General features: G+C 46.1%; 2 protein-coding genes and 1 long non-coding RNA gene across 3 annotated transcripts; all 3 read right to left on the minus strand.

Annotated features, from left to right (window-relative positions):
• Positions 1–4,102: 4,102 nt before the first annotated feature.
• On the minus strand, positions 4,103–9,786 carry LOC120909766 (gastrula zinc finger protein XlCGF32.1-like). The gene is made up of 3 exons (XM_040321494.1): positions 9,745–9,786; positions 9,564–9,672; positions 4,103–5,182 (listed from the first exon to the last, which is right to left on the minus strand). The coding sequence occupies exons 2-3, from the start codon at positions 9,595–9,597 to the stop codon at positions 4,587–4,589; spliced, it is 630 nt and encodes a 209-aa protein (XP_040177428.1). The 5' UTR covers positions 9,598–9,672; positions 9,745–9,786; the 3' UTR covers positions 4,103–4,586.
• On the minus strand, positions 4,103–18,195 carry LOC120909767 (gastrula zinc finger protein XlCGF57.1-like). Its single transcript, XM_040321495.1, has 3 exons — positions 18,165–18,195; positions 14,548–15,715; positions 4,103–4,363 (listed from the first exon to the last, which is right to left on the minus strand). Exons 1-2 carry the CDS (start codon positions 18,193–18,195, stop codon positions 14,592–14,594), a joined length of 1,155 nt encoding a protein of 384 aa, XP_040177429.1. The 3' UTR covers positions 4,103–4,363; positions 14,548–14,591.
• Positions 18,196–18,437: 242 nt separating this feature from the next.
• LOC120909768 lies at positions 18,438–21,655 on the minus strand. Its single transcript, XR_005741374.1, has 3 exons — positions 21,401–21,655; positions 19,532–19,668; positions 18,438–18,476 (listed from the first exon to the last, which is right to left on the minus strand). It is a non-coding gene; the product is annotated as an uncharacterized LOC120909768 (long non-coding RNA).
• Between the last annotated feature and the right edge of the window lie 210 nt (positions 21,656–21,865).

Genomic DNA, 21,865 nt, shown 5'->3' on the forward strand with positions numbered 1-21,865 from the left:
ACACCTTATAGGAACCTGACACACACAATGATACAGTCACCATCCAGACACACCCCTTGTCTGTTACTGGATAATGTCCCAGAATCCTCCTCACCTCTCCTGTCAGCAGCTCCGTCATCTTCTTGGTGACTTCTAGAATCTTCTCCATGTTGTGTCTCTCAGGTTTTAGGGAGTCACATGGAGGCACTGTGATGGTCATGTGATCACCTGACTTCACAAGAGGAAATCTCTGTATTGGAGAACCAATAGGAATATCATGTTAGAATCCCAGAATCCTCCTCACCTCTCCGGTCAGGTCTGTGTATTATTAATAGAGATAAGAGTGATGTCATGTGACCTCCCAGAATCCTCCTCACCTCTCCGGTCAGGTCTGTATTATTAATAGAGATAAGAGTGATGTCATGTGACCTCCCAGAATCCTCCTCACCTCTCCGGTCAGGTCTGTATTATTAATAGAGATAAGAGTGATGTCATGTGACCTCCCAGAATCCTCCTCACCTCTCCGGTCAGGTCTGTATCATTAATAGAGATAAGAGTGAGGTCATGTGACCTCCCAGAATCCTCCTCACCTCTCCGGTCAGGTCTGTATTATTAATAGAGATAAGAGTGATGTCATGTGACCTCCCAGAATCCTCCTCACCTCTCCGGTCAGGTCTGTGTATTATTAATAGAGATAAGAGTGATGTCATGTGATCTCCCAGAATCCTCCTCACCTCTCCGGTCAGGTCTGTGTATTCTTAATAGAGAAAAGAGTGATGTCATGTGACCTCCCAGAATCCTCCTCACCTCTCCGGTCAGGTCTGTGTATTATTAATAGAGATAAGAGTGATGTCATGTGACCTCCCAGAATCCTCCTCACCTCTCCGGTCAGGTCTGTGTATTATTAATAGAGATAAGAGTGATGTCATGTGACCTCCCAGAATCCTCCTCACCTCTCCGGTCAGCAGGTAGATGATCTCCAGGGTGAGGTTTAGTATCCTCTCAGTCATGTGACTCCGGTGATCCTCCATCCTCATTGGTCATGTGATGTATACAGGCTACCTGTAGACCAATAATTGATAAGAGAGAATGATGAGGACTGTACTGGTTGTACAATATTAGGATGGGGGTGTATGGGGGATAATATGAGGGTCTCTATCATGTAAGAACAGCCCCCACCCCCAGTGGGATTACACATAAAGGAACACCCTTTATGTCTATAGAAACCCCCCATCCCCAATAAAAGTGGTATAATCCGTTATTATAGACTATTGAGGTGAGAAGATGATTGGTGGGAAAGGTGACACATCTCCAATATGAAGGGAATTCTCTGTGGGGAATGTTTTGCCCCTGAAGGGGTTAATCTAAGTCTCCACACTATATATGTGTGTATCATCATCTGCTGGAGATAAAAGACGTCACAGTGACTATGGAGGAAGAGGACGGACATGACGGGGTTACTGGGTGTAAATAGAAGATAAGATCTTATTACCTCATCTGCAGAAAATTCCAGTAACGTCTCCTCTCTACTGCCTACCGACTCGCCTCTCACCCGAAACTTCCTGTTTGTACCTGAAATCACTTCCTGTCTGTAGTTGACATCACTTCCGGTCTTCCATAGAGACTTCCTGTTTGCGAAGAACTTCGATCTCCATCTTGTGGAGCCTCAGAGGAACTGCAGTCCCGGGAAACATCTTTTGTAAAGAGAAATGGTGTTCTTTAAAGCGGTGTTTCACCCTTATTAACATCTTTTTAGCATAAAATTTGGCATAGTAGCGCGAGCTACAGTATGCCTGTCTTTATTTTTTTATCCCCGTACTCACTGTGCACTCGTAGATAGAAGATTACGACTCCCCGCGGGGAATGGGCGTTCTTATGGAGAGGGAAGGTGATTGACGGCCGGCTCTGGCACGTCACGCTCCCCGAAGACAGCCGGAACAGGTCCCGGCTCTTCACGGCGCTATACGGCGCCTGCGCACAGACTATGCGCAGGCGCCGTGAAGCGCCAAGTCCTATTTCGGCTATTTCCGGAGAAGCGTGACGTGCCAGAGCCGGCCGTCAATCACCTTCTCTCTCCATAGGAACGCCCATTCCCCGCTGGGAGTCGTAATCTTTTATCTACGAGTGCACAGTGAGTACGGGGATAAAAAAATAAAGACAGGCATACTGTAGCTCGCGCTACTATGCCGAATTTTATGCTAGAGGGAAACATTTTTTTTTTTTTTTATCAATAGGGTGAACCCCCGCTTTAAGTTCAGTGGTCTCCAAACTACGGCCTGGGGGCCAGATTCGCCCCTTTGCTTGCTTTTATCTGGCCCTTGGGGCAATATTTTCTTCACTGACAGCAATGAAGGGTACAGTTCCTCCCAAGGACACCAATGATGGGGCACAATTTCTACCAATAATGACATCAAATATGAGGCACAGTTCCTCCCGATGACACCAACAATAGGGCCAAATGACACCAACAATGGGGCACAATTCCTACCAATGACTGGGCACAGTTCCTTCCAATGACACCAATGATGGGGCACAATTTCTTTCCAATGATGGGGCACAATTCCTTCCAATGATGGGGCACAATTTCTCCCACTGTCGGCAATAATGGGAGGTTGTTTAATTCCACTGATGCTGGGACATTTTGAAGGACCTTGTTTAGAACGTCAGACAGCACGTGCCCAGCACGTCAGACATGTTGAATGGGATCTCCATTATAGTTTCTTATGTAGCGGATGGTTGCTACTAGTTACTAACAGCCAGGGCTTTTTTTCTCAATCAATAGGTGCTGGAACTTAACCGCAACCCCACAAAACCCCTCCCCCTACACGCACCCTCCAAATCACATCAAATAGTAGGAAGGCCTTAAAAGGGGCATTACATACCAGAATTTCAGTACACAGAGTGCAGAGCTGTAACTTGTAAACACAGAACCCCGACTTCTGTGTTTACAAGTGATTGTGGTGAGCAGGCACCAAAGGGTCTGAGCCAAAGGTGGTGGAACTGAGTTCCACCAAGTTCCCCCAGAAAAAAAGCCCTGCTAACAGCAACCATGTCACCCAGCTGCCAGACCTTCATATATCACTCTCAGAGACAATGAACATTTTGGGTTGTTTTGTTTTTATTGAGGGAATATAATTTGGTTGGGGGAAGGGGATATGGGATGCCCATAGAAAAAATACTTTGCCATCATATTTAAGAATTGATTGAATGAATTGAGTTGTGAAGAACTGATAGGCTCTAACATTTACAGTCACTTCCCCTGCAGACTGTTGCTTCTCCTCTGCATCAACTCCTGCAGAATAATTCTAGGTGCTGCCTGGCTTGTTGAACTTGCTGGCTTATTAGTAGGCCAGGGGCCTGCAGTAGGGTGACCACGTGTCCCGGATTGCCTGGGACAGTCCCGCATTTTGCAGGTCTGTCCCGGGCACCTTTATTCCGCCACATCACCGCTTTACTCACTGACAGTACTTGTCCTGGCCGGGAATGCCTGGAAGAGCGCAATCCCCGCCCCCTGCTTGTGATTGGAGAAATCATTAATCCCGCCTTGTGTGTCCAATCGCTGTGCTGTGATTCGTTACAGCACAAGCTGATTTTTGGGAAGGGAGGGTGTCCCTGAATGGTAGTTTGGAAATGTGGTCACCCTAGCCTGCAGTACCCCTTCTTGCAGCCTAGTTGCTTAGCAACCTGCGTTAGTTGGTGGACTACCGATCCCAGCTATCCCGCCTTGCAAATCCCGCGCCCGTAAGCCACATCGATTTGACACAAAACCCCACAGTCTCTCCTCTGGCCTCGCCCCCAGCTCCCCTGGCATGCCTCTTCCAGATATCCACTGTGCCTCACTCACCGGCCTTCTCCTGCCATGGGTCCATGGTGAATAATTTACCCGGGCATGCGTACGTATTTTTTTCCCCCGCAAAAATTGGGTTTGAAAAGTCGCTGCACAACCCGTCTTTTATATTTTTCCCCAAAAATGTATATTTTATTTCACAAATTTGTTTCTCGATATAAAAGATACAAATGAAGAACATCGGTAGTAAAGCGCAGAAGACCATCAGATAAAATAAGATACAATATACCGGCGGGCATTTTCGTGTATTTCTCCTATAGATGTGATAAACAGTTGTGCGAATATTGTCAGCTTTTTATTCCCCGGGGTCTCTTCTCTCAGAAAAAATCTAATTGTTTTCAGGTTTTAATTTTCCAGCAAAAAATGTAACAAATTGGTTAATATAGATTTGAATACAAAGCATTTCCCTACAAAAATATACATTTTTTTCAGTCTTTAAGCCGTGATTAAGGAGGAGGGCCCCGAAACGCGTTGGTTGTCTAATTTCATGTTGGTAAGAAACCATTAAAGTCTTTTGGACTCCTTGGTCAGGAAAGTAAGCGCTGACCCGTGTAACTTTTCTAGTGTCTTCGAAAGCGCCCTTCATCAGGCTGGGATGTGCATGAACGGCTACTCCCCAGTGTGCCCTTTCAGGTGTTCAATTAAGTTCCCGTGTTGTATGAAACCTTTCCCGCACTCTGGGCATGAAAATGGCATCTCACCATGGTGAGTTCTGACTTTATGATGAAGGATTTTTGCATTGGGAACATGAGAACGGCCTCTAATTGGTGTGACTCCTCTGGTGTACAATAAGATGGGATTTACTTATAAACAGTTTCCCACAAGCCGAGCATGAAAACAGATTTTTGGTGTGGGCTGTTTGATTTGTGGCATGTTCAGCTGTATTAATAAAAGGTTTTCCGCACTCCAAAGATGACAAGGAACTCGTATCTAAGTGAAGTTTTTGATGGCTCCAAAGATTGCTTTTCTGATTGAATCGTTTCCCGCAATCCAGACAGGAAAATGGCTTCTCGCCCGTGTGGATTCTCAGGTGTGTGATGAGGCTTTCTTTCCGCAAAAAGCATTTCCCGCACTCTGTACAAGTCGGCAACGTTTCTCCAGTGTGGATTCTCAGGTGTGATGTGAGCCGATCTTTCCGCATAAAACATTTCCCGCACACTTCACAGGGAAAGTTCTCACCGGTGTGAATTCTCATGTGTCTTCGCAGATGATCTTTCCGTTTAAAACTTTGACCGCACTCCGAGCACAAATAAGACTTCACTCCCTGAGAATCTGTTGTGACTCCATCATCTTCTCTGACATGATCTGTAGAAGAAACACGGAGCCCCTCCGAGGAATTCCCAACATCACATCCATCTGTGAGAGAGAAACATTGTATCATCACCAAAGAATCATCATCGTTCATCAATCTCCTCCTCATTTATATATCAGAGGGATGGAGGAGGACCTTTTATAAAGGAACATTTAGTAGATACATCGACGATGTTCTTATGTCATCCTCTATGTCTCCTCAATTTTATTCCTTACTGAACGCATTTGTTGGGAACATGACGTTATATTGGAGGAATGGAGGAGGACCTTTCATATGGTGTACAGTATCTCCCCCTCATTTGTTGGGAACATGACGTTATATTGGAGATGGACCTTTCATATGGTGTACAATATCTCCTCCTCATTTGTTGGGAACATGACGTTATATTGGAGGAATGGAGGAGGACCTTTCATATGGTGTACAGTATCTCCTCATTTGTTGGGAACATGACGTTATATTGGAGGAATGGAGGACCTTTCATATGATGTACAGTATCTCCTCCTCATTTGTTGGGAACATGACGTTATATTGGAGGAATGGAGGAGGACCTTTCATATGGTGTACAGTATCTCCTCCTCATTTGTTGGGAACATGACGTTATATTGGAGGAATGGAGGAGGACCTTTCATATGGTGTACAGTATCTCCCCCTCATTTGTTGGGAACATGACGTTATATTGGGGGAATGGAGGAGGACCTTTCATATGGTGTACAGTATCTCCTCCTCATTTGTTGGGAACATGACGTTATATTGGGGGAATGGAGGAGGACCTTTCATATGGTGTACAGTATCTCCTCCTCATTTGTTGGGAACATGACGTTATATTGGAGGAATGGAGGAGGACCTTTCATATGGTGTACAGTATCTCCTCCTCATTCGTTGGGAACATGACGTTATATTGGAGGAATGGAGGAGGACCTTTCATATGGTGTACAGTATCTCCTCCTCATTTGTTGGGAACATGACGTTATATTGGAGGAATGGAGGAGGACCTTTCATATGGTGTACAGTATCTCCTCCTCATTTGTTGGGAACATGACATTATATTGGGGGAATGGAGGAGGACCTTTCATATGGTGTACAGTATCTCCTCCTCATTTGTTGGGAACATGACGTTATATTGGAGGAATGGAGGAGGACCTTTCATATGGTGTACAGTATCTCCCCCTCATTTGTTGGGAACATGACGTTATATTGGGGGAATAGAGGAGGACCTTTCATATGGTGTACAGTATCTCCTCCTCATTTGTTGGGAACATGACGTTATATTGGGGGAATGGAGGAGGACCTTTCATATGGTGTACAGTATCTCCTCCTCATTTGTTGGGAACATGACGTTATATTGGAGGAATGGAGGAGGACCTTTCATATGGTGTACAGTATCTCCTCCTCATTTGTTGGGAACATGACATTATATTGGAGGAATGGAGGAGGACCTTTCATATGGTGTACAGTATCTCCTCCTCATTTGTTGGGAACATGACGTTATATTGGGGGAATGGAGGAGGACCTTTCATATGGTGTACAGTATCTCCTCCTCATTTGTTGGGAACATGACGTTATATTGGAGGAATGGAGGAGGACCTTTCATATGGTGTACAGTATCTCCTCCTCATTTGTTGGGAACATGACGTTATATTGGAGGAATGGAGGAGGACCTTTCATATGGTGTACAGTATCTCCTCCTCATTTGTTGGGAACATGACATTATATTGGAGGAATGGAGGAGGACCTTTCATATGGTGTACAGTATCTCCTCCTCATTTGTAGGGAACATGACGTTATATTGGAGGAATGGAGGAGGACCTTTCATATGGTGTACAGTATCTCCTCCTCATTTGTTGGGAACATGACGTTATATTGGGGGAATGGAGGAGGACCTTTCATATGGTGTACAGTATCTCCTCCTCATTTGTTGGGAACATGACGTTATATTGGGGGAATGGAGAAGGACCTTTCATATGGTGTACAGTATCTCCTCCTCATTTGTTGGGAACATGACGTTATATTGGAGGAATGGAGGAGGACCTTTCATATGGTGTACAGTATCTCCTCCTCATTCGTTGGGAACATGACGTTATATTGGAGGAATGGAGGAGGACCTTTCATATGGTGTACAGTATCTCCTCCTCATTTGTTGGGAACATGACATTATATTGGGGGAATGGAGGAGGACCTTTCATATGGTGTACAGTATCTCCTCCTCATTTGTTGGGAACATGACATTATATTGGAGGAATGGAGATGGACCTTTCATATGGTGTACAGTATCTCCCCCTCATTTGTTGGGAACATGACGTTATATTGGGGGAATGGAGGAGGACCTTTCATATGGTGTACAGTATCTCCTCCTCATTTGTTGGGAACATGACGTTATATTGAGGAATGGGGATGGACCTTTCATATGGTGTACAGTATCTCCTCCTCATTTGTAGGGAACATGACGTTATATTGGAGGAATGGAGGAGGACCTTTCATATGGTGTACAGTATCTCCTCCTCATTTGTTGGGAACATGACGTTATATTGGGGGAATGGAGGAGGACCTTTCATATGGTGTACAGTATCTCCTCCTCATTTGTAGGGAACATGACGTTATATTGGGGGAATGGAGGAGGACCTTTCATATGGTGTACAGTATCTCCTCCTCATTTGTTGGGAACATGACGTTATATTGGGGGAATGGAGATGGACCTTTCATATGGTGTACAGTATCTCCTCCTCATTTGTAGGGAACATGACGTTATATTGAAGGAATGGAGGAGGACCTTTCATATGGTGTACAGTATCTCCCCCTCATTTGTTGGGAACATGACGTTATATTGGGGGAATGGGGGAGGACCTTTCATATGGTGTACAGTATCTCCTCCTCATTTGTTGGGAACATGACGTTATATTGGGGGAATGGAGGAGGACCTTTCATATGGTGTACAGTATCTCCTCCTCATTTGTTGGGAACATGACGTTATATTGGGGTAATGGAGGAGGACTTTTCATATGGTGTACAGTATCTCCTCCTCATTTGTTGGGAACATGACGTTATATTGAGGAATGGAGGAGGACCTTTCATATGGTGTACAGTATCTCCTCCTCATTTGTTGGGAACATGACGTTATATTGGGGGAATGGAGGAGGACCTTTCATATGGTGTACAGTATCTCCTCCTCATTTGTTGGGAACATGACGTTATATTGGGGGAATGGAGGAGGACCTTTCATATGGTGTACAGTATCTCCTCCTTTGTTGGGAACATGACATTATATTGGAGGAATGGAGATGGACCTTTCATATGGTGTACAGTATCTCCCCCTCATTTGTTGGGAACATGACGTTATATTGGGGGAATGGAGGAGGACCTTTCATATGGTGTACAGTATCTCCTCCTCATTTGTTGGGAACATGACGTTATATTGGGGGAATGGAGGAGGACCTTTCATATGGTGTACAGTATCTCCTCCTCATTTGTTGGGAACATGACATTATATTGGAGGAATGGAGGAGGACCTTTCATATGGTGTACAGTATCTCCTCCTCATTTGTAGGGAACATGACGTTATATTGGAGGAATGGAGGAGGACCTTTCATATGGTGTACAGTATCTCCTCCTCATTTGTTGGACGAGAGATCTAGTTAAACCCTTCATATTGCTCTCTCCTTTACAATAAAGTCTCCTCTTACCCGGTGATGTGAGGGGCGGCTGATTGTCCATCATGACGTCTTTGTAGAGATCCTTGTGTCCTTCTGAAAACTCCTCCATCACTCCATACTCCTCATCCTGCTCTTTATACTCTTCTTTAACTACAATATTAAAATCCCCGAAGTTTCCACTCTGAATATAAAATAAAACATTCAGTAACAAACATGATTGTGCATAAATCACCACTTATGAATCTTCCTCATCTACCTGATGATGGTGAGGGATGGTGTGACCTTCCTGTGTGGAATCCCAGGAATACAGAGGACAGGGACATCTCTCTGGTGGGTTTCTGTAGTTGGATGACTCCACCATGGTGTCCTGATACAGATCTTCAAGTTCTTTTAGAAACTCTGACTCCTCCATTACATCATCCTTATCATTTATCTCTTCTTTAACCTCAACTTTAGGATCTCTCAGGTTTCCACTCTGAATATAGAATAAAAATGACATCAATGGTAACAATGCAGATAATGTACAGATCCTAATGATACTATCAGTGATTGTTCCTCATCTACCTGATGATGGTGGGGGATGGTGTGACCTTCCTGTGTGGAATCCCGGGAATACAGAGGACGGGGACATCTCTCTGGTGGGTTCCCATTACTGGATCCATCTGTAGGAAACACACACACTGACTGAATACATTGTTTCTATGTGTTTATCAGATGATGGGGGATCTAGGTGGAGCCTCCGTACTGTTCTCTCCTTTACAATAAAGTCTCCTCTTACCCGGTGATGTGAGGGGCGGCTGATTGTCCATCATGACGTCCTTGTAGAGATCCTTGTGTCCTTCTAAATACTTCTACAGAGAGAAATAGAAAGTGACACGTCCTATCAACTAGACACACACAATGATACAATCACCATCGAGAAACATCCCTTGGCCTAGAATTCCCAGAATCCTCCTCACCTCTCCTGTCAGCAGCTCCATCATCTTCTTGGTGACTTCTAGAATCTTCTCCATGTTGTGTCTCTCAGGTTTTAGGGAGTCACATGGAGGCACTGTGATGGTCATGTGATCACCTGATTTCACAAGAGGAAATCTCTGTATTGAGGAACCAATAGAAAGATCATGTTAGAATCCCAGAATCCTCCTCACCTCTCAGGTCAGGTCTGTGTATTATTAATAGAGATAAGAGTGATGTCATGTGACCTCCCAGAATCCTCCTCACCTCTCCGGTCAGGTCTGTGTATTATTAATAGAGATAAGAGTGATGTCATGTGACCTCCCAGAATCCTCCTCACCTCTCCGGTCAGGTTTGTGTATTATTAATAGAGATAAGAGTGATGTCATGTGACCTCCCAGAATCCTCCTCACCTCTCCGGTAAGCAGGTAGATGATCTCCATGGTGAAGTTTAGTATCTTCTCAGTCATGTGACTTCGGTCCTCCTCCATCCTCCTCCTTCTGTAGACAGATGACATAATGAGAAATTTCTTACTGTAATAAATAACGTCCCTCCAGGAATGTCTCCTTTTAATCGAGCTCTGCACCCGTCTTCCACATCTCATCTGCATTCCCAGGTTCTTACTGGCTATAGGAGATCAGCAAACGGACGGTCACCAATCTCCTTCCACTCTAGTCAGGGACACTCCCTGTGCCAATCCCAAGTCCACAGGTGGGATAGTGAAGCTCGGGAAACATGTCAGGGGGGCAAATGTACTGAGGGGTCCATGAGCACGATCTGGTAACTTAATAATAACCTTCATCTATTGTCGTAACTTCCATCCCCCACCCCACCCCCCCCCAATCCAATCACCGTGGTCAGTCACGGTCCCCCTTTCCACAGTTCTGGGTGTGTAGAGGAAAAAACACTCCAGGTTTAGACAACGCCCCCTATTGTTATATATTATTATGTTATATGTGTGTATTATCATCTGCTGGAGATAAAAGACGTCACAGTGACTATGGAGGAAGAGGGCGGACATGACGGGGTTACTGGGTGTAAATAGAAAATAAGATCTTATTACCTCCTCTACTGCCACTTTCCGTAATGACTCCTCGCTACTTCCTCCCGACTCACCTCTCACCCGAAACTTCTTATTTATAACCTGACATCACTTCCTGTCTTCCATAGAGACTTCCTGTCTGGGTAGAAGTCAGATCACCACCTGGTGGAGCTCAGAGGAACAGCAGCCTCGAGAAACGTCCAGCTTTACGATCACTTACGGCCATTGTCCAGACAAATGATTTCCTTTATTAATACGTGTGTCTGCTGTCAATACTGTACAAATGGTAAGGAGTGTGATCTAGTTACAGCTTACAGCTCTATTTTCTGGGAGTTGGATTTGAGTCCAGCCACTCATAATAAGCCTTGCTTCCTCTGACTGGCTACGGTGGAGATTGTGATGTTATCCTCCCACCTCTCCACCTCAGACAATCAGAGGAGGCCTTTCATTCATTGATAAAGTGCAAAGCTTCCTGGGAATGGCCGAGCAGTCCCCACTTCACAACAGAGTCCTTGGTCTCTCTTAACATCAAAATCCTCAGTTCCCTCTTCACATCATACTATTCCCCTATAAGTGTCCCCTCTTCACTTCAAGCCCCCCAACTCAAACATTAGAGTTCCCTTCCTAACATCGGAGTCCTGCCTTAAAGCGGAGGTTCACCCATACCTTACACATTTTCCCCTTAGATTCCTGCTCGTTTTGTCTAGGGGAATCGGCTATTTGTATTAAAATATGATCCGTACTTACCCGTTTTCGAGATGCATCTTCTTCCGCCACTTCCGGGTATGGGCTGCGGGAATGGGCGTTCCTTCTTGATTGACAGTCTTCCGAGAGGCTTCCGACGGTCGCATCCATCGCGTCACGATTTTCCGAAAGAAGCCGAACGTCGGTGCGCAGGCGCAATATAGAGCCGCACCGACGTTCGGCTTCTTTCGGCTACGAGTGACGCGATGGATGCGACCGTCGGAAGCCTCTCGGAAGACTGTCAATCAAGAAGTAACGCCCGCTCCCGAAGACCCATACCCGGAAGCGACGGAAGAAGATGCATCTCGAAAACGGGTAAGTACGGATCATATTTTTATACAAATAGCCGATTCCCCTAGACCGAACGAGCAGGAAGCTAAGGAAAAAAGAAAAAAAAAAAAAGGAATTGGTTGAACTCCCGCTTTAACACCGAAGCCCACATCGATTGATGTGTATTGGAACCCCCAGAAGACTTGGGGAGAGATCTGTACTGGGACGGGGAAGAGATTTGTACTGGGGGAGTAATCTGTACTTGCGGTGGGTAACTTACTTAGAGATAGATCTGTATTGGAGGGAGAGATCTGTACTTGGGGGAGAAATTTACTGGGGGGAGGTGTATTGGGGCGGGGAGAGATTTGTATTGGGATATCTATACTGGGGAGAGATGTGTACTGGGGGCAGGGAGAGATTTGTATGGGGAGATCTGTACTGGGGGGAGAGCTCTGTTCTCGGGGGGGGGGGGGGGGATCTGTACTGGGTGAAAGATCTGTACTTGCAGTGGGTTCTTTATTTAGATGGAGATCTGCATTGGATGGAGAGATCTGTACTTGCGGGAGAGATTTACTTGGGAAAGATTTGTTTTGGGGAGATCTGTACCTGGGGGAGGTCTGTCCTGGAGGGAGAGCTCTGCACTCGGGGGAAAGCTCTGTACTGTATAGGGGGTGAGTACTGGAGGAAGACCTCTGTACTCTGGGGGGGAAAGATCTGTACTGGATAGGGGGTCTGTACTGGAGGGAGAGCTCTGCACTCGGGGGAAAGCTCTGTACTGTATAGGGGGTGAGTACTGGAGGAAGACCTCTGTACTCTGGGGGGGAAAGATCTGTACTGGATAGGGGGTCTGTACTGGAGGGAGAGCTCTGCACTCGGGGGAAAGCTCTGTACTGTATAGGGGGTGAGTACTGGAGGTGTACTGGAGGAAGACCTCTGTACTCTGGGGGGGGGGGGGGAAGGTCTGTACTGGATAGGGGGTCTGTACTGGAGGAAGACCTCTGTACTCTGGGGGGGGGAAAGGTCTGTACTGGATTGGGGGTCTGTACTGGAGGGAGAGTGCTGTACTGGGGGGAAAGATCTGTACTGGATAGGGGGTCTGTACTGGAGGGAGAGCTCTGTCCTGGGGGGGAGCTCTCTACTGGACAGGGGGTCTGTACTGGAGGGAGAGTGCTGTACTTAGGAGACGGATCTGTACTGGATGGGGGTCTGTACTGGAGGGAGTGCTCTGTACTTGGGGGGGAAAGATCTGTACTTGCTAGGGGGTCTGTACTAGGCAAGGGGTCTGTACTGGAGGGAGATCTCTGTACTCAGGGGGGGGGGGTGAGATCTGTATTGGATAGGGGGTCTGTACTGAGGGGGGGGGGAGATCTGTACTGGATAGGGAGTCTGTACTAGAGGGAGAGCTCTGTCCTCGGAGGGGGGGACCCTCTACTGGATTGGGGGTCTGTACTGGAGGGAGAGTGCTGTACTGGGGGGAAAGATCTGTACTGGATAGGGGGTCTGTACTGGAGGGAGAGCTCTGTCCTGGGGGGGGAGCTCTCTACTGGACAGGGGGTCTGTACTGGAGGGAGAGTGCTGTACTTAGGAGAAGGATCTGTACTGGATGGGGGTCTGTACTGGAGGGAGTGCTCTGTACTTGGGGGGGAAAGATCTGTACTTGCTAGGGGGTCTGTACTAGGCAAGGGGTCTGTACTGGAGGGAGATCCCTGTACTCGGGGGGGGGGGGGGTGAGATCTGTATTGGATAGGGGGTCTGTACTGGAGGGAGAGATCTGTACTGGATAGGGGGTCTGTACTGGAGGGAGAGATCTGTACTGGATAGGGGGTCTGTAATGGGGGGAAAGATCTGTACTGGATAGGGAGTTTGTACTGGGGGAAAGATCTGTACTGGATAGGGGGGTCTGTACTGGAGGGAGAGGTCTGTACTGGATAGGGGGTCTGTACTGGGGGGAGAGATCTGTACTGGATAGGGGGTCTGTACTGGGGGGGGGGGGATCTGTACTGGATAGGGTGTCTGTACTGGGGGGGGGGAGATCTGTACTGGATAGGGGGTCTATACTAGGGGGAAAGATGTGTACTGGATAGGGGGGTCTGTACTGGGGGGAAAGATCTGTACTGGATAGGGGGGTCTGTACTGGGGGGGGAGATCTGTACTGGATAGGGTGTCTGTACTGGTGTCTGTACTGGGGGGGGGAGATCTGTACTGAATAGGGGGGTCTGTACTGGAGGGAGAGCTCTGTACTGGGGGGAGAGCTCTGTACTGGAGGGGGGGGGATCTGTACTGGGGGGAAAGATGTGTACTGGATAGGGGGGGTCTGTACTGGGGGAGAGCTCTGTACTGGGGGAGAGATCTGTACTGGGGGGAAAGATTTGTACTGGGGGAATTTACTTGACACAACCCGTATATTTTTCCCCAAAATTTTTTATTTTATTTCACAAATATGTTTCTCGATATAAAAGATACAAATAACAAAGAACATCGGTAGTGAAGCGCAGAAGACCATCAGATAAAATACAATGTAACTTTTTTACTGTATTTCTCCTATAGATGTGATAAACAGTTGTGCGAATATTGTCAGCTTTTTATTCCCCGGGGTCTCTTATCTCAGAAATTATAGAATTGTTTTCAGGTTTTCATTTTCCAGAAAAAAAATTAAAAATTGGTTAATAAAGATTCGACTTCGGAGCATTTCTCTACAAAAATATAATTTTTAAGGCCTGATGAAGGAGGAGCTCTTGGCCCCCGAAACGGGGGCGCTGACCCGTGTGACTTTTCCGGAGGCGTCCTTCATCAGTCTAGGGTTGTACATGAAATAGGACGCCCCCATTGGGCCTGCACCGGTGTTTAACAAGACGAGATTTCCTTGGGAAACATTTCCCGCACTCTGAGCACGGAAAAGGGTATTCTCCTGTGTGGCTTCTCAGGTGTTGAAGAAGATGTGAATTTTCTAGGTACGTTTTTCCGCACTCTGGACAGGCGAAAGGTCGCTCACCCGTGTGAGTTCTCTGGTGTCTATGAAGTTTTCCTTTATGAGAGAAACCTTTCCCGCACTCTGGGCATGAAAACCGGTGTTGGCCCGTGTGACTGTTTAGGTGTATAACAAGATCATTTTTCCGAATGAAGGATTTCCCACACTCGGGACAGGAGAACGGCTTCTCCCCAGTGTGCACTTTCACGTGTTCAATTAAGTTCCCGTGTCGTATGAAACCTTTCCCGCACTCTGGGCATGAAAATGGCATCTCACCGGTGTGACTTCTCTGGTGTATGATGAGTTCTGACTTTATGATGAAGGATTTCTGACATTGGGAACATGAGAACGGCCTCTCACCGGTGTGACTCCTCTGGTGTACAGAAAGATGGGATTTACTTATAAACAGTTTCCCACACTCTGAGCATGAAAACAGATTTCTGGTGTGGGCTCTCTGATGTATTGTTTGTTCAGATGTATTAATAAAAGGTTTTCCACACTCCAAAGATGACAAGGAACTCGTATCTAAGTGAATTTTCTGATGGCTCCAAAGATTGCTTTTCTGATTGAAGCGTTTCCCGCACTCTGGACAGGAAAACGGCTTCTCGCCCGTGTGGATTCTCAGGTGTATGATGAGGCTCTCTTTCCGCAAAAAGCATTTCCCGCACTCTGTACAAGTCGGCAACTTTTCTCCGGTGTGGATTCTCAGGTGTGATGTGAGCCGATCTTTCCGCAAAAAACATTTCCCACACTCCTCACAGGGAAAAGTCTCACCGGCGTGACGTCTCACGTGTCTTCTCAGATGATCTTTCCGTTTAAAACTTTGTCCGCACTCCGAGCACAAATAAGACTTCACTCCCTGAGAATCTATTGTGACTCCATCATCTTCTCCGACATGATCTGTAGAAGAAACACGGAGCCCCTCCGAGGAATTCCCAACATCACATCCATCTGTGAGAGACAAACATTGTATCATCATCAAAGGATCATCATCGTTCATCAATCTCCTCCTCATTTGTATATTGGAGGGATGGAGGAGGACCTTTTATAAAGGAACATTTAGCTGTGGAGTAGATACATCGACGATGTTCTTATGTCATCCTCTAAGTCTCCTCAATTTTATTTCTTACTGAACGCATTTGTTGGGAACATGACGTTATATTGGGGGAATGGAGGAGGACCTTTCATATGGTGTACAGTATCTCCTCCTCATTTGTTGGGAACATGACGTTATATTGGAGGAATGGAGATGGACCTTTCATATGGTGTACAGTATCTCCCCCTCATTTGTTGGGAACATGACGTTATATTGGAGGAATGGAGATGGACCTTTCATATGATGTACAGTATCTCCTCCTCATTTGTTGGGAACATGACGTTATATTGGAGGAATGGAGGAGGACCTTTCATATGGTGTACAGTATCTCCTCCTCATTTGTTGGGAACATGACGTTATATTGGAGGAATGGGGATGGACCTTTCATATGGTGTACAGTATCTCCCCCTCATTTGTTGGGGACATGACGTTATATTGGAGGAATGGAGGAGGACCTTTCATATGGTGTACAGTATCTCATTTGTTGGGAACATGACGTTATATTGGAGGAATGGAGGAGGACCTTTCATATGGTGTACAGTATCTCCTCCTCATTTGTTGGGAACATGACTTTATATTGAGGAATGGAGGAGGACCTTTCATATGGTGTACAGTATCTCCTCCTCATTTGTTGGGAACATGACATTATATTGGGGGAATGGAGGAGGACCTTTCATATGGTGTACAGTATCTCCTCCTCATTTGTTGGGAACATGACATTATATTGGGGGAATGGAGGAGGACCTTTCATATGGTGTACAGTATCTCCTCCTCATTTGTTGGGAACATGACTTTATATTGAGGAATGGAGGAGGACCTTTCATATGATGTACAGTATCTCCTCCTCATTTGTTGGGAACATGACTTTATATTGAGGAATGGAGGAGGACCTTTCATATGGTGTACAGTATCTCCTCCTCATTTGTTGGGAACATGACGTTATATTGGAGGAATGGAGGAGGACCTTTCATATGGTGTACAGTATCTCCTCCTCATTTGTTGGGAACATGACGTTATATTGGAGGAATGGAGGAGGACCTTTCATATGGTGTACAGTATCTCCCCCTCATTTGTTGGGAACATGACGTTATATTGGAGGAATGGAGGAGGACCTTTCATATGGTGTACAGTATCTCCTCCTCATTTGTTGGGAACATGACGTTATATTGGGGGAATGGAGGAGGACCTTTCATATGGTGTACAGTATCTCCTCCTCATTTGTTGGGAACATGACATTATATTGGGGGAATGGAGGAGGACCTTTCATATGGTGTACAGTATCTCCTCCTCATTTGTTGGGAACATGACTTTATATTGAGGAATGGAGGAGGACCTTTCATATGGTGTACAGTATCTCCTCCTCATTTGTTGGGAACATGACGTTATATTGGAGGAATGGAGGAGGACCTTTCATATGGTGTACAGTATCTCCTCCTCATTTGTTGGGAACATGACGTTATATTGGAGGAATGGAGGAGGACCTTTCATATGGTGTACAGTATCTCCCCCTCATTTGTTGGGAACATGACGTTATATTGGAGGAATGGAGGAGGACCTTTCATATGGTGTACAGTATCTCCTCCTCATTTGTTGGGAACATGACGTTATATTGGGGGAATGGAGGAGGACCTTTCATATGGTGTACAGTATCTCCTCCTCATTTGTTGGGAACATGACGTTATATTGGGGCAATGGAGGAGGACCTTTCATATGGTGTACAGTATCTCCTCCTCATTTGTTGGGAACATGACGTTATATTGGAGGAATGGAGGAGGACCTTTCATATGGTGTACAGTATCTCCTCCTCATTTGTTGGGTGGGGGATCTAGGTGGAGCCTCCGTACTGCTCTCTCCTTTACAATAAAGTCTCCTCTTACCCGGTGATGTGAGGGGCGGCTGATTGTCCATCATGTCGTTCTTGTAGAGATCTTTGTGTCCTTCTGAAAACTCCTCATCCTCCTCTTTATACTCTTCTTTAACTACAATATTATAATCCTCAAGGTTTCCACTCTGAATATAAAATAAAACATTTATTGTAACAAACATGATTGTGCATAAATCACCACTACTAATGAATCTTCCTCATCTACCTGATGATGGTGGGGGATGGTGTGACCTTCCTGTGTGGAATCCCGGGAATACAGAGGACGGGGACATCTCTCTGGTGGGTTCCCATTACTGGATCCATCTGTAGGAAACACACACACTGACTGAATACATTGTTTCTATGTGTTTATCAGATGATGGGGGATCTAGGTGGAGCCTCCGTACTGCTCTCTCCTTTACAATAAAGTCTCCTCTTACCCGGTGATGTGAGGGGCGGCTGATTGTCCATCATGACGTCCTTGTAGAGATCCTTGTGTCCTTCTAAATACTCCTACATAGGGAAATAGACAGTGACATCACCTGATACAAAGATACAGTCACCATCCAGACACACCCCTTGTCTGTTACTGGATAATGTCCCAGAATCCTCCTCACCTCTCCTGTCAGCAGCTCCATCATCTTCTTGGTGACTTCTAGAATCTTCTCCATGTTGTGTCTCTCAGGTTTTAGGGAGTCACATGGAGGCACTGTGATGGTCATGTGATCTCCTGACTTCACAAGAGGAAATCTCTGTATTGGAGAACCAATAGGAATATCATGTTAGAATCCCAGAATCCTCCTCACCTCTCCGGTCAGGTCTGTATTATTAATAGAGATAAGAGTGATGTCATGTGACCTCCCAGAATCCTCCTCACCTCTCCAGTCAGGTCTGTATTATTAATAGAGATAAGAGTGATGTCATGTGACCTCCCAGAATCCTCCTCACCTCTCCGGTCAGGTCTGTGTATTAATAGAGATAAGAGTGATGTCATGTGACCTCCCAGAATCCTCCTCACCTCTCCGGTCAGGTCTGTATTATTAATAGAGATAAGAGTGATGTCATGTAACCTCCCAGAATCCTCCTCACCTCTCCGGTCAGGTCTGTATTATTAATAGAGATAAGAGTGATGTCATGTGACCTCCCAGAATCCTCCTCACCTCTCCAGTCAGGTCTGTATTATTAATAGAGATAAGAGTGATGTCATGTGACCTCCCAGAATCCTCCTCACCTCTCCGGTCAGGTCTGTATTATTAATAGAGATAAGAGTGATGTCATGTAACCTCCCAGAATCCTCCTCACCTCTCTGGTCAGGTCTGTATTATTAATAGAGATAAGAGTGATGTCATGTGACCTCCCAGAATCCTCCTCACCTCTCCGGTCAGGTCTGTATTATTAATAGAGATAAGAGTGATGTCATGTGACCTCCCAGAATCCTCCTCACCTCTCCGGTCAGGTCTGTGTATTATTAATAGAGATAAGAGTGATGTCATGTGACCTCCCAGAATCCTCCTCACCTCTCCGGTCAGGTCTGTGTATTATTAATAGAGATAAGAGTGATGTCATGTGACCTCCCAGAATCCTCCTCACCTCTCCGGTCAGGTCTGTGTATTATTAATAGAGATAAGAGTGATGTCATGTGACCTCCCAGAATCCTCCTCACCTCTCCAGTCAGGTCTGTGTATTATTAATAGAGATAAGAGTGATGTCATCTGACCTCCCAGAATCCTCCTCACCTCTCCGGTCAGGTCTGTATTATTAATAGAGATAAGAGTGATGTCATGTGACCTCCCAGAATCCTCCTCACCTCTCCGGTCAGCAGGTAGATGATCTCCAGGGTGAAGTTTAGTATCTTCTCCATGCTGTGACTTTGGTTCTCCTCCATCCTCATTGAGGTGGTCATGTGATCTGTACTGGATTCTCCTCTTCATAGATGGTCATAAACTAAAAATGTTATATCAATTTTATTATCTCCAGGAATCAGTGCTCTCCAAAAGAAAGCAATTTTTTTCCCCTTACTGAGACAGTGTTCTTATGCGTTCTGATCATGCGTGTGACTAAGGATGGAGAAATGACAGTGTCACCTGCTCACCTATTGGCTCCATGGAAATCCACCACCTGGATCAACAGGGACCTAGACCTTCCCTAATCCACCCCAAACCATGGCCTCCAACAGTCCCAGCCACTTCCAATCATCCTGGGCAGTTACAGCAACCGGTACCAACATCAACCAATCTCCACACAAACTTAGCATCCTCTACCCCCATCCCACCCAGCAAAGCCCAGGACCCCGGAGACTTGTACAATCTCAAAGGCTGACCACATGAACGGTAAGTGTGCTGGATGGTTGACGTGTCCTTTGTGATACATGACGAGATCAGTCATACGTAGTCATGTCACGTGGTGGTTTCTTCCATGAACCGTCACAGCCGTCGTAGGGCAGATTCAGACGAGTCTTCTATAGATCATTTTCATGTTCCTAACACAACATGGCTGGTAGATCCTTATAACAACAATAAACCCAGACGTATTGTGTAGGATCTTTATTGGTGGGCCCCAATATTGGATCTGATTATTATATTTATTAAGTAATATTTATCGATATACGTGTGTAGCGCTCACCCCCGAAGGAGCCGCTGGTTGAATTTGGGATCGGCCTATTAAGTTACCCTGGCGTTGTCTAGGGGTGTAACTGTGAGAGTAGAGTAGAGTGAGCGAGTGTCCAGGCAGTGAATAAAGGTTTTTCCAATGCTTTATTTCCAGGCCAACATCAATAGGAAGGACAAGGTTGATGAAGGAAGAGAGAGAGAGAACCTTGCAGTATCAGGCCTGGATATTAATGGAGCAGTACTGCTCTGTATAGTACCAATTTGTAACTGGTCGCCACTCTGCTTGGAGTGGGTGAAGTGCCCCCCGACAGACCCCTGCCACAAGCCTGGCAGCCGAGGTGTCACTTTAGATTTCTGGGAGGAACAGGCCTCTCTCACGGACCTGGCTCTAGGGCCTCTGCCACAGGCCAATTACAATAAAGGAGTTAGGTGGATAAAGAGAGCGAATCCTCCCAGTAGACTTTCTATATAGGTCCCCCGGATGACAGCAAGCATACCTGTCAGCGGCCCGGTCACCCGATCCCGGCTTGTGATCTTCTCAATAGGTCCAGGAACCCAGTGAAAATCTGGGGTCCCCTCTTACCTCCGGATGAGGTTCAATGCAGTCTGCAGCTTTGGCCAGATAGGCCGCGCCCGCGGGGTCCATGGATGCGCGCACCCTGAAGGAGGATGCTGCACCTGGAACGGGGACCCCACGAAGATTTTAGAACACATGACACCTGTCACAGATATACTCCTCTCCAGCACGCCCCACGAGGGAAAACGCTCCTCTGATTGGCTGCTGGAGAAACTTACTCTGCCAGAACCCCTCTGGCGCCAACTGCTGGCCAGGGACGGCACTGCATCCCTGGACCACAGACTGACCCAGTGGACATTTCTGGAATGACAGAAGTCCCAAAATTTAAACAGATTACGAATGGGAGCAAAGTAACTCTCCCATTCCCCATTAACTTTAGCGTAGTGCCCATGCTGAAAGCAAGGGGGCGCTACACGTGTGTATAATGTATGTGTACAGAGGTGGATATCAGAATTATATATTCGTTATTACTTCTATAAGATCTTATTACCTCCTCATCTGTCCCAGCAACGTCTCCTCTCTACTTCCTTCCAACCTACTTCTGACCTGGAACTTCTTATTTATAGCTAACCTCACTTCCTGTCTGTACCTGACATCACTTCCTGTCTGTACCTGACATCACTTCCTGTCTGGGGGGAGTCATAGAGACTTCTTGCATGCATTCCACTGCATATATTACCGAGATTGCCACCTTGTGGAGACGATAGGCACTGCGGTCTTTGGTCATTCTTTTTGCGCAGATCCAGATCACATTTCAGTTAACTCCTTAAGTCCTGGGATTTGTTTTCTCCCTATATCCCCTTCAGTCCCAGAGCTTTTTTTTCTTCCACACTTTTTTACTGTAATAATATATTATACATTATTTTTTATGCTCAGATGTGGCTTCAAAGCGGAGTTCCACCTGTTTTTTAGTTTATTAAAAGTCAGCAGCTACAAAAAGCATAGCTGCTGACTT

The sequence above is a fragment of the Rana temporaria genome, chromosome 8, assembly GCF_905171775.1.
Source record: "Rana temporaria chromosome 8, aRanTem1.1, whole genome shotgun sequence".
NCBI classification, from domain to species: domain Eukaryota; kingdom Metazoa; phylum Chordata; class Amphibia; order Anura; family Ranidae; genus Rana; species Rana temporaria.